Raw genomic sequence first — 15937 nt, 5'->3', positions numbered from 1 at the left:
CTACTACTGGGTTTATATACCCAAAGGAAGTTCAATCAATATGTCAAAGAGACTTCTGTACTCTCTTGTTTATTGCACGGGGATTCACAGTAGACAAGAAATGGAAACAACACAAGTGTTTATCAACTGCTAAATGAATAATGAAAATGAGGTACATATACACAATACTATTCAGCCATAAAAAAGAATGAAATCCTGTCATTTTTGCCAATGAGGATGGAACTATTAAGTCAGGCACATAAAGATAAGTACTACATGATCTCATTCATATGCAGAATATAATTTTAAAACATTGATTCTGGTGGCTAGCGGCTACGGAAAGGAGGCAGGAGGGAGCATGGGGAATGGTTGATCAATGGGTACACCAAGTTATATTAGCTAGGAGTAATGGTGTGCTACTGCACAGTAAGGTGACTATAGATGACAACAACGTATTGTGTATTTTAAAAAGCTAGAAGAATGTTGAATGCTTTTACTATAAATAAAAAATGTTCAAGGAAATATTTAATCTGATTCAAACATTACACAATGTATACATATTTTGAATCATCACAAGGCATCCTATGTGATATCCAACTCATATACAGATACATTTGAAACAAATTAAATTGGAATTTAAAAAAAAAAAAACATTTAAACAAGTTCCCTGGAACAGGAATTCCATAAATGATAAACTATGTAAAGATAAAAGAAGGAATAATGACAGTAATAAAATAATATGAAAATGTTAAAGGAGGAAATACCATGACAGCATAAATTCTTTTAAAACAGATCATAGAAATATAGAAACAAAAACTTGGGTGTCAGCAAACCTTATTTCTAGTCCCAGCTTCCTTATTTAGCCCAAAATCTGACATTTCCCATTCACTACATTGTATAATGTAGTATTAAAAAAATTCTATAGTTACTATTTTGATGTGCACTGTGCTCCAGGATGAAAGCATGCAACTCCTGTGGCTGTCAGTTGGAAGCGAAGTTGAATTAGAATGCCATTATGACAGTGCTAAACGTTGATTCAGCCACCCTTCCTTCCCATAAAGACTCCAAAAAAAAAAAAAAATGTATTGGAAACAATGGCAAGACAGAGCACAATCACTCCTGTTTCATCAGGATGAAAAGTCCCTTTATTCCCCTTGAGAACTCCAGCTTTTAAGAAAACATGACCCAATCAGCATACCTTCTTAAGAAATCCGTTTTAGTTTTGTCTAATACTAACTCAAATGTTAATCAAAAGAATGTTACTAAAATATGATTTCTTTTTTTCAAAATAAAGGTATTTCCCTGTATTTTATTTGGTGTGCCTTTAAAATGAAACCACCTGCTCATCTATTATACACACAAAATATTTTTAAAAGCATTCACATGTAAAATGCATCATATACAGAAAATATATCTGAGGCATATATTACTCTTCCACTCTTTTCTTGGACTAGCAGCTTTTAAGACACATATTAAGCTTACAGTATTTTTATTAAAAACTTTTGGTTCATACAATATTTAAATAGAATTTCAAACATACAATGAAACAAAATTCTATCAATAGAAGAAATACATGGAAAAATTCACTTCTGCACAAATGAGATTCAAGGATCAGAAAGGGTTATGCACACTTGAATAATCATCTACTAATATTTAAATAATCCTCTACTAATTCATAAATAGGGTTATGAAGCTAAGAGTAGAAGGAGAACTTTAGAGTAAAACGGTAAGTGTACAAATTGTAAAAACAGGGTCAAAACCCTCTATTCATCTGGGTACAGTAGTACACACCTGTAATCCCAGCAGCTTGGGAGGCTGAGGCAGGAGGATCACAAGTTCAAAGCCAGCCTCAATAATTTAGCAAGGCCCTAAGCAGCTGAGTTGAGTGAGACCCTGTCTTAAAATAAAAAGGGTGAGGTAAAGCACCTAGGCTTAATCACTGATACAAAAAAAAAAAAAAAAAAAACTTTAATTCAGTAATTTCTTCTTTAGCAGAATGCTTTATGATACAACTATAAATCCGATTTGAAATTTCCTAAACAATAAGGAAGGTTATTGTTATAGTTTAAATGTGGTGTCCCCAAAAAGCTCACATGTGAGACAATGCAAGAAGGTTTAGAGGAGAAATAATTGGGTTGTAAGAGTCTTAACCCAATCAGTGAATTAATCCCCTGATAACTGAGTGGTAACTGAAGTGAGGAGGTGGGAATTGGGGGTGTGGCTTTGGGGTATACAGTTGTATCTGACAAGTGGAGACCTCTCTCTGTGCTTCCTGATCATCATGTGAGCTGGTTCTCTCAGCCACTCTTCCACCTTGATATTCTGCCTTACCTAGAGCCCCAAGGAATAGAACCAGCCTTCTATGGACTAGGATCTTGAAACTGTGAGCCCTCTAATAAACTTTTCCTTCCCTCTGGTTGGGACCTTTCAGTCACAGCAACGAGAAAAGCTGACTAAAACACTTATTTAACTTCAGAACACAAGAGTCCAGAGTTAGAACAATAACAAGGTTAGCTAAGTTACATAATCAAGACCTCATATTCTTATTATTTTCCTCCACAGGTTTTGCTTCAAGCTTGTACCATCATAATTACAAGTTGAGATCAGCAACTCAAGCATCCCACTGTCATACACATACTCAAAGACAGAAAGAGAAAATTTATCTTCTTGCATCCTTTAAGAACAAAGAAACTTACCCAAAATTGTATCATCTGCTCACTTTTAAAACAATTTGAAAGATGCTGGAAAAATCATGATGATCTTTGACTAATAAAAATTACTACTTGGAGCTTGCAATAATCCCAGCTAAACCAAACTAAAAGTCAGGCAAACAAGACTATCTGCCACAACCATCATGTGAAAATTATATATAACTGTCTTAGCCAATTTAGGCTGCTACAACAAATTACCTTAGACTGGGGAGCTTAAAAAACAGATTTATTTCTCACCTTTCTAGAGTCTGAAAGTTCAACATCAGGGTGCCAGCATGGTCAGGTTCTGATAAGGGCTCTCTTCAGAATGCTGACTTGTCACTATATCTTCACAGAGCAGAAAAACAAGAACTCTCAGGTGCCTTTTATAAGAATTCTACCCGCAGGACCTAATCACTTCCCGAAGGTTCTCCAATACCATCACAATACGTCTAGTACCATCACATTAGGGTTAGGAATTCAAATTATAAATTTTGGAAGGGCACAAACATGCAATGCATTTCAATAATCTAATTAAGTGAAAGGCCTTGCATCCTGTCTACTGTATTGCTACTTTCTTTATCTTTTCCTGATATAATTTAATACTTATTTTCAACTCCCAATTTACCAAATTCAGGAATTTATACTAAGGTATTACACTCTATTTAAAATTTAAACAGATTACACAATTTATAAATAATTACAAAAAATAAGTTTTACCACTCATGTGAACTAACTTGCCAATAGCTGTCTGTGTCTGCAAGCAGAGCCAAAAATATCAAAATATTTCCAAAACTTAACTCACATAATATTAACATCTAAATAAACCATCTCTAAAAGATATAAAATAAGCAACAAACATTTGCATTAAATACAATCAATACCACATTTATTTAACTTATACTAAACTGCCCCTTTCCATCACAGTTACTTGATTTCTCAAGGTAACATGAAGCAAAAAGAAAATTTCTGATATCTTCAAGTATAAAACTCAATAGGTATTTTTGATGATCAACAGAAACTTTATTAAATATGTCAGTAAGGTCTTACTTTTATTCAAAACTGTCTTCAGCTCATTAATTTCTTCAGGATGCTATTCTGTACTAAAATGTTTATTAAGTTACAGATTCCAAAACACTCAATAAGCTAGCTCATGATCTTTTTTTTCCAGAGTTAAAGAGAAATATAGATAGGCAGAGAGAAAATAATTTCTATGAAAAAAGTATTATCTGCCGCAGTCTGGCTGGGCACAATTCAGGAGCCACTTGTCAAAAGAAACGAATTTTATTTTTAGAACACACACACACACCGCACCACACAGCTCTTCAGGAAAAACCCTCAGAGCCCAACTGCCACCACCGGCTTCCCACAAGCCTCTCAACCTCCCCACCTCCTCCTGCTCTTGAGGCCAAGTGGCTGGGCCGGTGGGCAGAGCCAAAAAAAGTCCCCCAGTGAGCAGCTCTGTGGTCTGAAAGGGCAGGGAAACAACCTAATGAGCATCACTGCAGAAGAGCCAATCAGTTGGCAGCTAGAAGTTTGCTGGGGTCACTGTGAGCCAATCATCAGCTGGCAGCTGGAAGTTTGCTGGCAGCTGGAAGTTTGCTGGGGCACCTTCGGCTATGGCTCTCAACAATTATCTATTCTTCTAAATAACAATGTTGAAGCTTTAATATTCAACCCAAATACTTAAATGTTTTACATATTTATGTATAATAACAGGAACCCTATTTTTAAAATTCTCTCCTTAAATCCATGTATAATTCCACAAGAAATCATGTAAACACAGACTCTACATACTATCTGCAAAATGCAATTTAAGAACTACAAAGAGGGCTGGGGTTGTGGCTCAGTGGTACAGTGCTCACCTAGCACATGTGAGGCACTGAGTTTAAGCCTCAGCACCACATTAAATAAATAAATAAATAAATAAAGGTATTATATCCATCTACAATTAAATAAATGTTAAAAAAAACTGCAAAGATGTATTATACTGGCAGGTGGTTAGATTAAAAAAAAATGAAGCTCTTGAACATTAAAAGTTTGTTTCCCATAAAACAACATTGTTAATAGCAATGAGAAATTAGATGGACCACATGGAGAGAGGAAAGGATGATATGCTCAATAGATATGCTCAATTTGAGGAACTGCAGAAATCTTGTCCTAACAACAGAAATAAAAACTACATAGAGATCAGCAGAAGTATTATCCATTTGTTACACACTTACACACACACACACACACACACACACTCACACTACTGTTATGCAACAAATAGTCATTTTTTTCATCTACCCATTTTCTAGCAGGGAACACATTACTCCTACACTTAACCAAAGGTAAATTTTCTATTTTGGTAGAATTACCATGATGCTCCAAGAGGAATTCTTATGCAAATAATCTAATCATGATAGTCTAATACAGTGAAGAAACCAACATCAGTCATGGGCATAAGAGACTGCACTGGCATTCAAATTACTAAATATTTAGGGCAAAAGAGAAAAAATGAAAAAGTAAATGTAACAAAAGGTTAAGTGTTAATATTGTCTGCTTTGTGTTACATATTTCCATTCCATCCTTCTTGATGACATACACATACAATTAAGCACATATATGGGACTATACATGCCAGTGGTATATTTACCTGTAAGAAAATATCCTAAAAATGTTCCTTTTTGATGAAATTTCTCCAAGAGATAATTCTTCGTGGGTTTCTACACAACTTGTGAGTGGAGCTACAGACTTAACTTGGTTTTGGATTATCTTTTTAAGGATGTTGTGTAGCATAAAGCCATCATGTTTAAATTATAATATATGTCTTAGTCAAGACAGAGTTCTCTATTTAAATAAAAGAAAAAAAAAAAGCGGGCTTGGTAGTGCACATCTGTAATCCCAGTGGCTAAGGAGGCAGAAGCAAGAGCATCACAAGTTCAAAGCCAGCCTCTGCAATTTAGCAAGGCACTAAGCAACTTAGCAAGACCTTCTCTCAAAAGAAAAAATAAAAAGGGGTGGGGATGTGATGCAGGGATAAAGCGCCCCTGGGTTCAATCACTGGTACAAAAAAAAAAATTAAAAAGCTCGTGCATTTTAAAATATGTGGGTTCCCTACAGTCAAGGTTGCTCTCCTGTAATTCAACTACTACATACCTGAGGATCACCTGGCCCTCTTACACTGCCCTGAACCAATTAAAGCTCAAGGAACCAATGCATATGTTGATATTCTGGCAACTCTAGTGCTGTAATATATTCATGTACCTAAAAGTCATGGAATTCTGTGCCACATTCCTCATGGAATGCCGTGATACAGGAATACCATACCTTCTGCCATCATCCAAGAAACTGGAGCTCTTGGACAGGCACATTTGGCTATTCTAAGTAAGACTTGTCATTTTCAATCATTCTTCAAAGATTATCACACACTTAATCTAACCTAAATGAAACAACTGCCTGACATCAGCATCATCTATTTTTTATATGTATGCAGATCAATGTAAAATTGTTCTGCATTTCTAAAATGTTTGCATACTTCTTCCACTTAAGTTCTTTGCTTAAAGGGAACTTCTATTGCTTACCTCCATCTTCTTCCTTGTTATCATTTTCTAAGTAAAATTTCTATTTCACAGTTGGGACACTAGAAATTAGATATCGTTCATCCAGTGTAAAACATGTTTAAAAACATTAATGGCATACATAATTATGTCAAAGGCAGCTGAACAATTTTAAGCAAATATTTTACTAATCTCCCAGAAAGCATTTATGAGCAAATCAACTTTTCATATTGCATATTCATTATACCTACATATCCTAGCCTATTAACTAATTACATTCCTTGCAAATATAATAAATTATTATAACAGCTGTTTTTGATGGCTAACAAAGTCAATACTTCTACTGTAATTCATTATACAATTTGAGCTCTGTTTAAATAATCAGAAGAGGTCATTATAAATTACAACAATTCCAAATGAAGCTGATTAACTGATATAATAATCTAAGAAATAGAAAAACTATCAAAAGAAAAGCAAAATGCATTAATATACAAATGAAAACTACTAAGAGGCCAAAGTCTTCCAGACTCACATCACTGAATTTGAGAATTAAAAATTACTTTTTAATGACTGTATTTAATATAATTAAGAAATGTGACTGTAAGAATCTTCACTCTTCTTTGTCTATCCACTTAACTATTCCTACATATATATAAACATATATATAATACATACACGTGTACATGCACATACATATACACAAATGCATGGAGTATCACTAATTCTGATGCAAAATCTCTATGTGCAAAATTCTCAACATAAAAGTCTAGAATTCTCAGTGTTTCATCATAAGTAATAGATAATCTATTTTAGAAGCCATATAATTTATTATCATCAGAAAGCTTAAAAATAATTTTTTAAAAATCTTACATTTTAGAATTTCACCATACTAACATGTTTATTTAAATAAGAAACACATACTAGCTACTTACCACTTATTGATCATCAGTTATGTTCTAGTCATCACCCTAGATACTGCATAAACTTATTTAATCCCAACAATGATCCTAAGATATAGGTATTATGTCTGTATTTTTTTAAAAAAAGGAACCAGAGTTCAGCAACATTAAATGGTTTGCCTGGTGTCATATAATCAAGGACTGAGTTATAACTGTATCATTTGTCTGACTCAAGAAAACATGTTGTAAATACTACCACCACAATTATTACTTCCTTAAAAGCAACTAATATCCATTCTTGACTCCAGACTCAACTTTAGAGTTCAATTTGGATTCCCAAGGAAGAAAAGCTCTTCATGCCATGTCACCTATTCTGATATATAATGGTAGTCATATTCATTGCAGTAAACTACATTTCAGCTGCTATACTTTCTGGTTCAATGGCAAATCTTACACTGGGCATCAGGTTCTAATGTCAGCAAAGAAAGAAACCACATACAGGAAAAAAAAAAAACAGAGGTACCCCTGAAAACGCATCATACTGGTGAACAATCATTTCTCATTATTTCCAATGTATAATGTTTTTATTCCAATAATGGAAGATATCACGGTTTGCTAACAGAGTACCATATACAGAACAGGCCTATAATACTTCAGAGACCTAAGTATCAAACTTCAAATGTTTTTTTTAATATGCCTTTTTTTTTCCATAAAGAAAAATACATGGTTACTGTAACACCACCATATATTAGTATTAGCTTCTCCTTTTTATGAGAAAAAGAATAATTTTGGAAGATGCTCGTTTTCAATCTTCAGCATTGTTCTCCCCAGTTTTTCATTTTAAAAATACCTTCTATAAAATATATCTTAATGGAAATATACTACTGACTTTTAGATTTAATTAATTATACTGGTATCATCTTTACATATTCAAATAATATTACAAATGGAGACACTAAGATGCCATGAACCTGTACCCTTTTTTGCATTTTTTCACCCTGCAGTTTAAAGAGTGGTCCTAAGTGACATTCCCAGGAGGTAAAACATCAGAATTCCTCATCATATTTTATTGCTCTCTGCTCTGGTAACTCACAAAAAAAAGAAAAAGAAAAAAAAAGTCTACTACTCAATCTTCTACTTTTCTCATCATCAACTATAAAACCTAGAACTCTCGAAATATAGCATATAAATACCAAGTATTTAAAATATATCTTCAATTTATATTTCTAAATACAACTGTAACAAAACTAGTGATTCTCTAAATGTTGTTGTCAAAACTCCACAAGAAATTTTGTATGGCCTAATTTCATGCTAAAATTAAAAACAAAAAACTAACAGTCATTAATATTGCCAGGTATGGTGGTGCACGTTTGTATTCCCAGTGGCTCAGGAGGCTGAGGCAGGAGGACCTCAAGTTCAAAGCCAGCCTCAGCAAAAGCAGCCCTAAGCAACTCAGTGTGAGCCCCTGTCCCTAAATAAAATACAAAATAGGGCTGAGGATGTGGCTCAGTGGTTAAGTGCCACTGAGTTTAATCCCCAGGACCCAAAAGGAAAAAAAAAAAAAGTTAATATTGACCACAGTTTTTTCTGCAATGATTAATGAGAAAAGACAAAACGATTACTTCGAAAGGTATACTATTTTTTCACTCTCTATCCAGCTATTAAGAAATTTCTGGCAATACCTTGATTCAAATTATGAGACCTGTGTAGTTGTGTAATTCCACCAAAGAAAAACCATCTTGGATTATATAAACAGTATGTTAACCAAAATGGTCCACAATTAGAAACACTGAATTTTTCTTCTGAAGCTTCTAGATCAATCATCCATAGTAATGATGCATAACCGAATTCACAAATACCTCTGCAATTACTTTAAACACAGTCATTTCAAATCTCACTCTGCCCAAAGTTAAAGACTAAGATTGAAATCAGGTGATCTGAACTTCACCCAAAAATGTGCATAACAAAAATAATGTGAGGTTATTTCACAATTATACATTGAGTTTAAAATAAAAATAAACGTACACTTTTAGAAGGTATAATTCAGAATAGAGAAAAACTTAAAACACTCTCAATATTCTGTTTAATCTAGAAAGGGAGAAAAATAAAGAGTTAAATAGTTCCTGGGGCTTTATAAATACTTCTCAAGGGTATTTTCACATCCACCACACCCCTGTCAGCGACACCAGCGCCCAAAGCTCGGCCTGCACACAGAGGGACTCTCAGTGGTCCTAAGTGACATTCCCAGGAGCAGCCCAGGGCAGCCAAGCGGACGCGTCCTTTCTCCTTCAGGACAGTACTGGGCTAAAAGGTTGCAGACCGCAAAGCACCCGCCCCTAGGCCTCCACCCACGCGGCTGCCACCGCCCACGCCCCACAGCCCTGCTGCCTAGCAACGAAGCGGGGCTTCCTGGCAATGTGTCCCGCCCAGGCCCACTCGAGAAAGCCAACGGGATTCATTCTACCTCTTTTTTCTTCTGTCCTCCCCCGAGCTGAATGCAGAGAAGCAGCAGGAGGAGGAGAAAGGGAAAGCTCCCGGTGGGCAGGTACCGCAGCCGCCGCCCCGCCTGTCTCCGGCGTGAAGGAGAGGCCCGGGCACCCATCGCCGCAGGGCAGTGTCTCCTCCACGCGCGGTAACCGTGAGCGCCCAGCTCCTACTGCGCCCCACACCTGCCAGGCCAGCCGCCGGGAGCCTCCTGGCTGGGGCCTCGGGGTGGCAGCGGCTCAGCGAAGGAGCTGGGTGGAGGCCGAGGACACGGAGGAGGAGACTGACAGCGCATCCGGTTCACCGGGAGAGAGACCTGGAAAGGCGCTGGATGGGGCAGGAAGTGGGCGTGGCGAGGAAGCGAGGGTTCCGTGCGCGTGGCGCGGAGTTCTCACCACGAAAGTACCCTGTGCCCCACATAGGGAAGAGAGGCTGTTGTCACTCTTGCTCAAACAGAAACTGTCCTTTTGAAACTAGATCCCAGGAATAAGCAAGGGACTTCTCAGTCCAACACTTTACCTGGTTGCCTTCTGGTGATGGAAAGCTTTGAAGAATTAAGAATCTGGCCCCTCTAAGCCACTGGCAGTCATATTCTGATTGGGATAAGTTTAGGGACACATATGTGTCTCCGTAAACCCTCAAGCGCTCTTAACATACTCTGGAGTTCCCTGGATGCATAAGAAGTGGGCCCACAACTTGACACCTGTTTTCCAACCCCAACTGAAGATCCTGAGAAGCCAACATAGACTTGGCTTCATTCTTTCAGTGTTTATTGATTGCCAATGGACAGAGCAGTGTTCTAGCTGATTTGAACGCAAGAATGAATAGAATTTAACTCAATTTCTGTCCTCTAAAATTTTAAGAATAGTAGCAGGCATTTTATTGAACTTTTGATAAGGGCCAGGTGTTGTCATGCGTACTCATTTTATTCTTCTACCTCAAGATTTCTTGTACCATGAACATGTCTGATAATGGGGTTAACCCTATGGACCTAATCTGAAAATAATATTTTAAATGTATGAAATTAAATATATAAGATTTCCAAAGAATCCATCATAATGGAAATATCAAATTAAAACAATTCTCCTTCTTCCTCATATTGATGAACTAATATTTGTATTTTGTGGATATTGGACAGCAATATAGATGTGTGACTCTATAAACATTCAGGCAACCCAACATGATTGTGTTTGACCAAGAGGCATAAAATTACAGGAGACTTGGCCAACTAAATGTTATGAGGATATAGATAAGTTCAGTCATCACATGCAATCTAACAGCAGTTGCAATAAATTTGGTAATTTTGAAGTAACAGTGATCACAATATTTCATGATGTCTGCAACCACTGTATTGCAATATGAAAATATCTATACTTTCTATAGGAAACAAAGTCATAGATACTAACACTATATGGGGTTTTTGTAAAGAAAGGAATCAAATTTTGTAAATGGTTAACAGAAATAGGATTATAATTTTTTCCATTACAATGTTTACAGATGTTATGAAATTTCAAGGCCTCCAGATCAAAAATGTTTGCACCACAACACTTTTATCAGGGAAGTTCTAATATAATAATTTTCAAATGCAAAGGTCCAGACGATCTTATCCAAGGTTATATAGTACAGCTAGAAAAGGTTGATGCAGAAATTTGAACTTTGGCAGTCTAGCTCTATAGTCATGTTTATGCTACATCACATTTTTAAAAGGCATTTACAAATAAATCTCTCTTTCCTATTTCCCAGGCTTTTCATTTCCCATTATTATGTGAACATTTTGCTTATATTAGTTATCACTCTGTTAAAAGAAAAGGTTAAACTGAACAGTTTATTTTAACAAAGAACAATTCATAAATCTGGCAGCACTCGAAACCAGAAGAAGTTCAGAGAGCTCAGCTCCAGCAATATTAGCAGACAACTTGCAAGGCTTATTATAATAGCAAAGTAAGGAAATTGCCTGATTATCCACAGCTAGGCATTCACCCTAGGTAGATATGGTTTGGGGGTGGGTGATTGTATCCAGTCATCTTGTTGGGTGCTTGTGATTGGCTGAGGTTCCATTTATAGTAGTTGTTTCCCTAATTGGTTACAAGAAATGTTTCCAAGGCAACTCAGAGTATGCTTACATTAGAGTTCTGGTATAGAAACAACTCCTGGCTAATAGCCTCCTGCCTATTTTGCTAAAACACTCCCAAAGTATAGCCCCTTGTTTTTTCCTTGAGACCTGTGAAACTAGCCTCAACTTTTGGTATTTGAGTGAACTTATGACTTTATCAATTCTACCCCTACTTCTAAATATAGTGAACATAAAATCCATTATCTCCCCTTTTCCCAAACTTGTTTTAAATCCCTTTGTGTAATTATTGGTACCACTGTCCCAATTGTGGATTTTCAGAGCCTCACATCTGCGTTCCTTTTTTTTAAATTCCCTCTAATCCTGCTGCCATCCACATTCACTTTCCAATTTACCCTACCTCTCAATGTCTTAGGAATTGACCTTCCTTTTCCCATTTTGTAACTCTAGCATTCTTTAGAACAACACAGGACAGCTTTATTTGTTGATCCTCCTTTTCTTACAATCTTAACTACATCCTAGACCAGCATAATCCAAGAGTCATTAATGCTACCTTCCTGATTTCTATTGTTAGTAAAGCGGCCAGGGTGACTCCTTCAATACATAAATCAGTGCAAAGTGTCTTCTCTGTCTACACTAGAAATAACAAAATCTTCCATGCCCTCAGAACCTCACATTACCTTGTTCCCAGCTACCTTTCCAAATTCATCTTCTATTTTTCTTCTGCTTTTTCACAGTATTCCAGCCAGACCAGCTGTTTTGTTTTCCCTAAAAAAAAAAAAAAAATGCCATATACACTCTATACTAGGTTTTGCACTGCTTTTCTCTTTGTTGTAACCCTTTTCACCTAGATAGATGTTCACCTGGTGTACTTCATCCCTTTATTCAGGCCAAGGTCTACCTCTCTTAAAATGATCTCTCTATATAGACCCTCAAATGACCGTATCTAAAAAATAAACACCTTTCTCTTTGCACGCACCCAGACTTTTTATAGTACTGGCCTTTTACTGCCTGACATCATACCATTTATATTCGTTTTGTTTCTAGCCTAACACGTTACTTTAGTATACAAATGCCATGAGACAGGGACATTTTATGCACACTCTGTAAATACTGCCTGCTTTATGTTTTGCTGATGTCAGAGTTCCCCAGTTGTCACTACAATTCTGAATTGCTCTGGGAAATTCAGAGCCTAAGTATTGTTTATATTCAGAAAACAGAGAAGAAACAAGTGTTTGGCTTAAAAGGTGCAATTTTAGATTAAGAGGACCACATGGGAACTCAAGGGGTCCATAAGGTTGATAATTGTGTAATTATGTGTATCTGGAATTTGGCAAAAGCTAATTTATAGTGATCAGGGACATGATAAAAAAAAACCTGGACTCTGGAGAGATGAAATTAAATAAGTCATTTCTCATAAAACTAAGAGAAAAGTCCTTTTTAAGAGTCTAAAATGGTGACCCTGGCAACTTTTATCTGAAGAACACCAATCTAATGATATTTTCTGAACTCCTCCTTCCCTGGCACTGGCTCAAAAACAGACAATGCAGGTCTATATCCATTTTCTCCTTATGGCGTTTCCTTATGTAGACAAAACACTAAACAGTAGACCATAGAAGTAGAACTTCAAGGCCAGAGAACAATTTCAACGAGAAACAATAAAATTCTGATCCAAAAACCAAAAAAATCCCATGAGAACATATGCCAGAGTCAACTGGAATACCTGAACATGAGAAGCTCCCCAGGGGCCTCCAATACACACATTGTAAACTGTGTCTAGGGTCTTGCTCCAGCAGCACATCCTTGCTGAAATACCTTCCTTTCTGTTAATACCCTCGAGTAAAAGACCATAGGGACACACTTGGGATCAAACCAAGTTGGATTTGGATTTATTGGTTCATTGCAGCACGGAAGGCAACCCTACAGGAACTGTGAGAAGTCCCAAAAGAGGATATTAGATGGGGCTTCATATAGACTTTCTTTGTATGCTTTCAAGAGGATTCAAGGAGTGTGATTTTGCTTGATTCGAATCTGGCAGAAATGAAAGATTTTATGTAGGGTATCTTACTGATTCTTGTCTAGAAAATGGAAAGAACAAAGTAGATCTAAAGCTACAATTGATCAAAGGGGAGCAGTCACATTATATTATCCAAGAAAGCTGGATGATGGGTCATTTTTGTTGTTTGGTCAGTGTTGTTGTTTTTATCTATGCTCTGACAAGATGGTGGAGAGTACTCAATTTTATCTTGCTTTGTCACAGTCCCATGTAGCTTTGCCTGAAAGTAACATTCTGTGAGATATTTGATATCCAAAAGAACTCTTCAGTGTTCTGGTTTACAGGGGACTGTTTTCAGAGCCAGAACAGCTTCAGACTGACAATCAAAAGAGTGGTTTGTTCTTTCCCACATGGGGCAAAATTATCTTTATTTCCTAAAAAAAGAAAATCATAAGATTCTTGTGAGAATGAAACAATACCAAAAAAAAGGATGATTACAGGTTTCAGAATAGATATAAAATTCATAAGTATTTGCTAGTGTTATTATTACTAGATTTACAGTTACATTAAAGTATGTTAGTTTCCCTCTTGCTGAATAGTAAATACTTTGAGAACAGGGACTGTGTTGTGTTCATCTTTGTTCTCCCCGCGCCAATCTAGTAGAGTGTTTGCTAAAGTCCATGTTATAACTCTTTCTAGTTGTGTGACTTTAGACAGGTTTCTCCCCATCTCTGTCTCATTTATTTCCTTGTAAAATGATGATAATAATGTACCATGAAGATGGAATCAGTCTATACATGCAAAGTATTCAGAACAGCATCTAAAACCTGGTAAATGTTATGTATTAACTTCCATTATGGTAGTAGGTACTCAATAAATATTTGACTGAATTCCAGACAATAAATCCTCCATTATGTGAGATACTGGGTGAATACAAGAGAAGGGGCAAAAACGAAATGTCCATCTCTGAAAAGCATACACAGAAATTTCAGCATGTTCCCATTAGAGAAACAAGCAGAACAGTGAAGTCAAAGTGTCTCTTTAACTGATGGGTAAACAATCAAATACCAAGAACAAGGATGGGAGCAGAATTCAGCTCCAAGTTCCTGATACTGTCTGTGACATCATAGCAGAGCAGAAACCTTTTTGTCTCCAGAACTATTATATAGATGTCAACATGTACATACGAATGCATTTTTAAAGGAAAAACCTCTTAACTCCAAAAAAAAAAATATAGCTTAAAAACCAACAATTGGAAATATCAGTCATTCATATTTAAACTTACCTGCCTTTTTTCATTTCCCTAAACATAATAATAGGTTAGTAATAATAGTAGTTTTCAAACAGTTGATTGTTTCCATACTGTTTTCTACAAATATTCTAATATAAAAGTGATTTTGTATATTATGATGAATTCATTCAATTATTTTTAAACTGTATAACTGAAATTTCAAAGTAATATGTTCATACAATAAACAGCAATTAAATTATTTTCAACCTAATGCCACATTCCATACTATTAAATTAAAATATTCTCATTTTTATATAATGGTAACATTTATAAAATGCTTTGATTTTTTTTATCTAGTTTGATTTCTGCCCTAGGATTTCTGCCAAGGCCAATATAAATTTATCTTTAAAACATTGTATTAAGGAATAGTCCAATAAAGTATTTTCTAACTGAAATGATCATACAAAGAGCAAGCACCTGTGCAATTGGATTTTAACCAGTATTTGTGGTTGAGATGTTTTCAGAAACAACCCCCAGCATGCAGTATAGTTATGTTGAACATTTGGTTATCTCAAACAGTATCTCACTTATTTGTTCAAGCCAGTTCCATGTATCTAAAGAGGCCCGTAGAGTATACATAAGGGCCAAGAAATATAATTCCAAAGAACTGTAAATTGGTTAGTAACTCAAAGGAGGGAAGAATAATAAGGGGAAAAAGGGAAGGAATTATTTTCTTAAATTCTGGTATATCAGATATTCTGAGGTCAAAATCCAATGGTGGTTACTTTTTTGTGCATTCAGAGCTTTCCAAGACTCACTAGTAAGATTCACTTTATTTTAATGAAATTATACAGAGAAAGGGTAGGAATATGGACAAATGATTGACTCTATTTAATTTAAGCCATCTGTACCAATTTTTTTAAAAAGAGAAAAGAATCCAAGAGGGTCACATGAGTATTTAGAGAGTATCTCTAAGATTCTGGAAATAATTGAAAAAGGGTTCTACAGAGCCAGGGAAACATTGGAAAGGAAACTATGAAGC

General features: G+C 35.9%; 1 protein-coding gene across 9 annotated transcripts in view; it reads right to left on the bottom strand.

The window, feature by feature from the left end:
• Positions 1 to 9904, bottom strand: part of Tusc3 (tumor suppressor candidate 3) — a 326107-nt gene extending 316203 nt beyond the window's left edge. For 3 of the 9 annotated variants that reach the window (XR_006847592.2, XM_046425966.2, XM_046425967.2), the window contains exon 1: positions 9578 to 9903. Coding sequence is in view for 6 of the 9 variants with exons in the window: in XM_046425966.2 (XP_046281922.1) it covers positions 9578 to 9715 (138 nt within the window). In the remaining 3 variants the exon portion in view is untranslated. Of the gene's footprint in view, positions 1 to 2927; positions 2948 to 9577 lie in introns of those variants that run through there. The other 6 variants (XM_058573132.1, XM_046425968.2, XR_006847593.2 and 3 more) reach the window with 5 other exon arrangements.
• Between the last annotated feature and the right edge of the window lie 6033 nt (positions 9905 to 15937).

The sequence above is a fragment of the Marmota monax genome, unplaced genomic scaffold, assembly GCF_021218885.2.
Source record: "Marmota monax isolate L192 unplaced genomic scaffold, Marmota_monax_Labrador192_F-V1.1 WCK01_AAM20220418_F8-fsc00197, whole genome shotgun sequence".
Lineage (NCBI taxonomy): Eukaryota > Metazoa > Chordata > Mammalia > Rodentia > Sciuridae > Marmota > Marmota monax.
Note: the sequence above shows the minus strand (reverse complement) of the source record. Positions and strands in the feature narration are given on the sequence as shown.